The 5,506-nt window shown below is 31.5% G+C and overlaps 1 protein-coding gene across 1 annotated transcript in view; it reads right to left on the reverse strand.

The window, feature by feature from the left end:
- Window positions 1-5,506, reverse strand: part of LOC108687053 (neural cell adhesion molecule 2-like) — a 219,734-nt gene that overhangs the window by 74,693 nt on the left and 139,535 nt on the right. Inside the window, exon 2 of the mRNA XM_018192657.1 lies at window positions 3,107-3,239. Within this exon, the coding sequence (XP_018048146.1) occupies window positions 3,107-3,239 (133 nt within the window). The remainder of the gene's footprint in view (window positions 1-3,106; window positions 3,240-5,506) is intronic.

Here is a 5,506-nt window from a genome sequence, read left to right on the forward strand (position 1 = left end):
ACGTTTCGGCTGTATTCAAGCCATCTTCAGCAGTTCCCAATCATAGTAATAATTGTTCACAATCTAATGTTCGTAACGAAGTAGAAATCGAGTGCAGCAGTAAAGTAAGTCTCATCAACAGATTCCCATGTCTGGAGTGTAACCGTCAGTTAGCTGATTAGCTAAGTGCAAGCTAAATCAGAAATAATCATTTAAAAGAACAGTAAAAAATAAAAGTAACATTAAAAAAGAAGGATAACCAAACTTTAAAGAGACTTACCTACTGCAAATCATAACTGCACAATATTATAAATTAAATAAGTTGAAATCACATAAATAGATAAAATTAAATTAAATTTCTTAAAAGAAACATAACGTTCGTAGTATCAAAGCAGAGTCAATTAATATAGAAGAATATTAAGAAATAAATATTCTAAGAGAGGAAACAACAACATTATCAAAAGTTATCGGATTGAAAAATAATATAGATAGCTTAAGTATAGATACATCAATCAAAAAAATTATTAAAATTTATTAATTATGTTCGTGTAAGCGTATGTTAATTATGTTGGTGTAAGAATTCCGTGTCTGATTTCAAACAGGCCATTTCTTTCATTTTAATATTAAACATTTCAGACACTAATCTTTTCCCAATATATCTCTCATCTAAAATTTTGGTGTTATTCCAATCAAAATCTATGTTCAGAAATAACAGACAAGTTACTGTTCTTTTTATTAATGTCATTTTTATGTTCGTTGATTCTAATTTTTAATTTACGGTTTGTCTGTCCAATATTAGAGGCATTGCAATTAATCTTAAACTATATGTATATGTTTCTTTGATTTATGAGAAAGAACGTCTTTTTGTGCTTTAATAATTCCGGCAAGTTTATTCAAATTGAAGAAAGACAATTTAACATTTCGATTTTTGATAATGCTTTTGAATTTGTCATAAATACAAAGCAAAAAAAGGATGATAAACCGCGAAGTTTTATTGTTAATATTTTATCTGTTTATTTAAGCATCTTACGTTTTAAAAGAGACCTTAATCATAATCGATCATTTCAAAAATAAACTTAATAGAGTAATCATTGACCAAAAATATCTTAATAATAAAATTGAAATTATCCCTATGATATTTTGAATAAAAGATAATAAAAAAGTTCTGTCCACCATGCTCATAAGAATACCTCTCTTTTGTGAAAGAGGATAAACAAAATTATATTGTGACATGCAAATAGTATACCGAAAGAAAAATTTTTAATATTTGTGACTATAATTACATGTTATCATAATTATACTGCTATAACATTATGAATAATAATAATAACTATTTTAGAATTAAATATATTGAGTTGTCCGGAAAGTTCGTGCCGACTAACCTATATAATTTAATAAATGTATACTAAAATTTAAATTTTCTGCGTTTCAATTTTTCTTCAATATCGGCACGAACTTTCCAGACAACCCAATAACATAGGTTTATCACATATACATACATTCTTTGAAACAATATTAAATATAGTTGATCCAAAAAATGACTATGAATTATAATTAAGTTATTAGTTAAGTAATTTTAATTATACATTTTTATGTTAATAACTATAATAATTAATAATAACTATAGTAATTATGATCATTTTCGAACATATATATATTTGTTGATAGAGCTATATTATATCTAATTTTATCAACAAATATATATAATTATTCTAATAGTAATAATCATAATTAATATTATATTAGTAATAATAATGATAACATAATTATAATCACAAAAATAAACAATTTTTTTCTTAATATAAAACGTGTAAAACTCGTTAGACAAATAACGTGTTAATGAATTTCGTAAATGAATTATTGGCGAATATATAATTTTCAATTTCAACGTTCGATATTGAATTAAGATACTTTCAACGCGATGGTAATAATTAATCCCAATATCGCGTATGCAAATTAGCAAAAATCTCGAGATAAGGAGCAATCTGTTTGTTTTCTACATAGTTCACGTAGTTTATGGAGTACGTGAGGGAAAATTAAAATCGTGCCGCGATAGGGAAATGCTAGGCGGACGCAATTTTATTGTTCACTGGGATTAACTCGGTTAAGACGCCACGTCGGCGTTTACGCGTCGATGAAACTGTCGCGAAATTTCGTTATCTACGAACGCTTTCATCGCATTTTCCCCGGCGAGCACGGAAAAACCGCGCAGCGGTTCGACCATATCGTCAGCAAGCGATCTGACAGCCGGCATATGTGACGTGTAATTAAAATCATAGAAAACATTTAAATCTGTTTACAATACTCCAAATAACGGTGCAGGCACTCGCAATATGCAAGCACAAAATATTTGTGTTGCAATTTTTCTATTTCTTCTCTCTCTTTCTCATTTTTCTTTTTTTTTTTTTAACATTTTTCATAGACATATATTTTCGATTACATCACGATACTATCTGTCCTATCATTAGTATGTGCATCACGATGTAACGGGTTACATAACACACGGTTTACATAACCGCGAAATCCAATCCATATTATTTTGGACTGAATCCAAAACAACGATTAAAAAAATGTCATTCTGAACCTTTCCCTGTCTCTACCAGAATACGAGTCGACACTGCATAATTTATCAAGGATATAAATACTAATACAATCGCGCGACTTTTTATGCAATACGATATTAATATGACAACAGTGATAACAACAGTGATAAATAGTATATAACAATGGTAATACACACTAACAATTTTTTTATCACATTTTCAATATAATTAATTCGTCGCGCCCATGAAAATGCTAATTGCGCAGTTTCTCGACAATGTCCCGACGTTTCGTCTCCTTTTTTTTAACAATCCCTACAAATCGATACTTATGCAATATTCAACAGTGATACCTGATCATAACACGATATGCATTCTTTGAGCCGAGCGAGGAAGAAAATCGAGTTCGAAGACAATTTTCGGATAAAAGGAGACTACCAATCTCGCATTGTGCCGACGGACTGTTTGTAATCCGTTCCTGTTACCAATAGCAGCAGTAGCTTGCAAATCGCTGTACATACGTGCGTGTCCTATGTATGCCCGGCGTGTGCGCACGTTCGCCTGTGTACGGATTGATTGCACTTTACCTGTAAACTGATGTACCGAGATCCTCGCGATACCAGAGCACAAGATGCACGGAGTCCCCCTCGTGAGTGGTTGATATGTCGCAGGGAAGATAGGCGGAATCTCCGACCAGTGCCACGATGTGTGATATGGGTACTAAACACAGAAACGTGGAAATAGTTAGACGCAGTTAACAGCGAAAGGCATTTTCGGAAAATACGATTAGGAAAGATTTCTATTTTCACGGAGAAGACAGTTTGAATGAAATATCTAAAAATTGAATTAAATACTGATTTGAAAATAATTTTGTTGGAATAATTATGTAGAGCTTTTAAGACGCGTTAATGCTATAAAAAGTTTTAATTTAATTTTTATTCTAGCAATTAGTTTGAATAGTTATTTTGATGGTACAAACAAATTATTTTCAGATCACTATTTAGTTAAATAGATATTTCAATAGAACTGTTTTTTCCGTGTAATTTTAAATAATATTAAATCCTTTTGTACTAAAAAAGTTGCTTTCGTCAGAAAAGTTCATTTGACGACTTGTAACATTAAAAAATATCAATAACGTTAATAATATTGTTTTTTACATAGAAAAGATAGTTTTGCTGAAATATTTAAAAATTTAACTAGGTAGAGATCTGAAAATAATTTTATTAAAATAATTATGTAGAACGGTGAAGCATTGTTAACAAAAAAGCTTTTAACATTCTAACAATCAGTTCGAGCATCCTACATAATTATTATTTTTGATGGTCCAAACAAAATTATTTTCAGATCTTAATTTAAATAAATTTTTAGATACTTCAGTAAAATCGTTCTTTCCATATAATTTTATTAAAATTAGGCGAAAGTTGTTTTCCTCAGTAACGCGTTAAAAGTATCAACAACGACAATAACAATTTAAGTTGATTGAAATATTTAATTAAAACTTATGCGGTCAGATTTTTCCAAAAGTTGCTTCTCGAAATTAATGCGATTTTTGTGTCGATCTCGAGGTCGTTATTTTGTATCACGTACGATATAAAAAATGTTGCTCGCACGGTCAAATGCGATATGTTCACATATTGATAAAAGTGCAATTTACTCGCTCGGCATATAAATGAATTCATTCTATCAGAATAATTTTTCACTTTATATGCAATTACATATCGCATTTGTTTCGTTTCCAAGCGAGCTTTACAATGATTATATAATTCGATGATTCGTGAATACCCGCGTAACACGATAAGTATCAGCCTATTATTATTATCCATTCATGCCAATCGCGCTTGATATTAGGATAAACACCTTCGTTAATTTGAATTAATTTATTCGCTGTTTAAACAATAACGTTACATTTAAAAAATAGGCACATTGATACCAACATTTATGTGAAAGAATAAAATGAAAGCAACAATATTAATTTTTTCATATATTATGTAATTACGCGGCTTTTATTCTTTCTCATTAAATGGTTTTACAGCAGCATATGTAATAACAGCTGTTATTGCACGCATTACGAGCCAGACATTTTACATCCGCTTCGTGAAATAAAGGTTGAGAGGCGCTTTTAGTTATACCTTCGATAAAACATTCCCAGGTGTATATTGTACGAAGCCATACGAAAACTTCGATGCATTCGCACATAGATACACCGCAATAAGGCCGTAAAAATTCAGTGTGCTACACCGAAGATAAAATTCGGAACATTGAGGGAGCATCACGCATGAGTTGTTTGTGTTACAAAGCGTGGCAGCAATTCTTTTGTACGAAATTAAATAATCGTCATTTATTTAACGCATTTTCTCTTTGCTCTTCTCTTGTTCTCTTTCAACGTTTGCGAACGCAGCGGTGACGATGGAAAATCTCGGGCTATTCATGGAGCTATTTCAGAGAACGTCATCGCTAGAGTTCGTGCTCGCCTCGACATTTTGCTGTGTCGCCGATGGACCTTTCCTCTTTTCCTAGCCGCGATCGACGAGATATCTGGCATTGAAAATATCGGCCGGCAAAGTTTTATCAGAATGCCTCTTACCGGAAATAAAATTTGTGCCAGACTTCTAAAGTGCAAAGTATTCGTTTTGCGGACTCCGGACGGAGCAATCTAGTATAAATAACATTTTTTTTACAATTACATTGGCCGCTCGATAAAAACGCCTCTGCTCTGTACACTTCTACGTCAGTCCTGAAAGCGTACACACTGGTTTCCATTATTTCCTTATGTAACGAAAAAAATCCATCCGTACATAATACTTGTGCTAGATCTCGGAAAAATGCATAAGCGATGCATGTGACGTTTACAAGTTTGCAATGCAGCTCCGCGTTCTTGATGCACAGGCATTTTATGATATGTAAGTATTTCAAATATGTGAATGTACATATCGCAAGATGAATTCATTGATCTTGTTTATATATATGTATGTATATATATATATATA

Source organism: Atta colombica, unplaced genomic scaffold (assembly GCF_001594045.1).
Source record: "Atta colombica isolate Treedump-2 unplaced genomic scaffold, Acol1.0 scaffold198, whole genome shotgun sequence".
NCBI classification, from domain to species: Eukaryota; Metazoa; Arthropoda; class Insecta; order Hymenoptera; family Formicidae; genus Atta; species Atta colombica.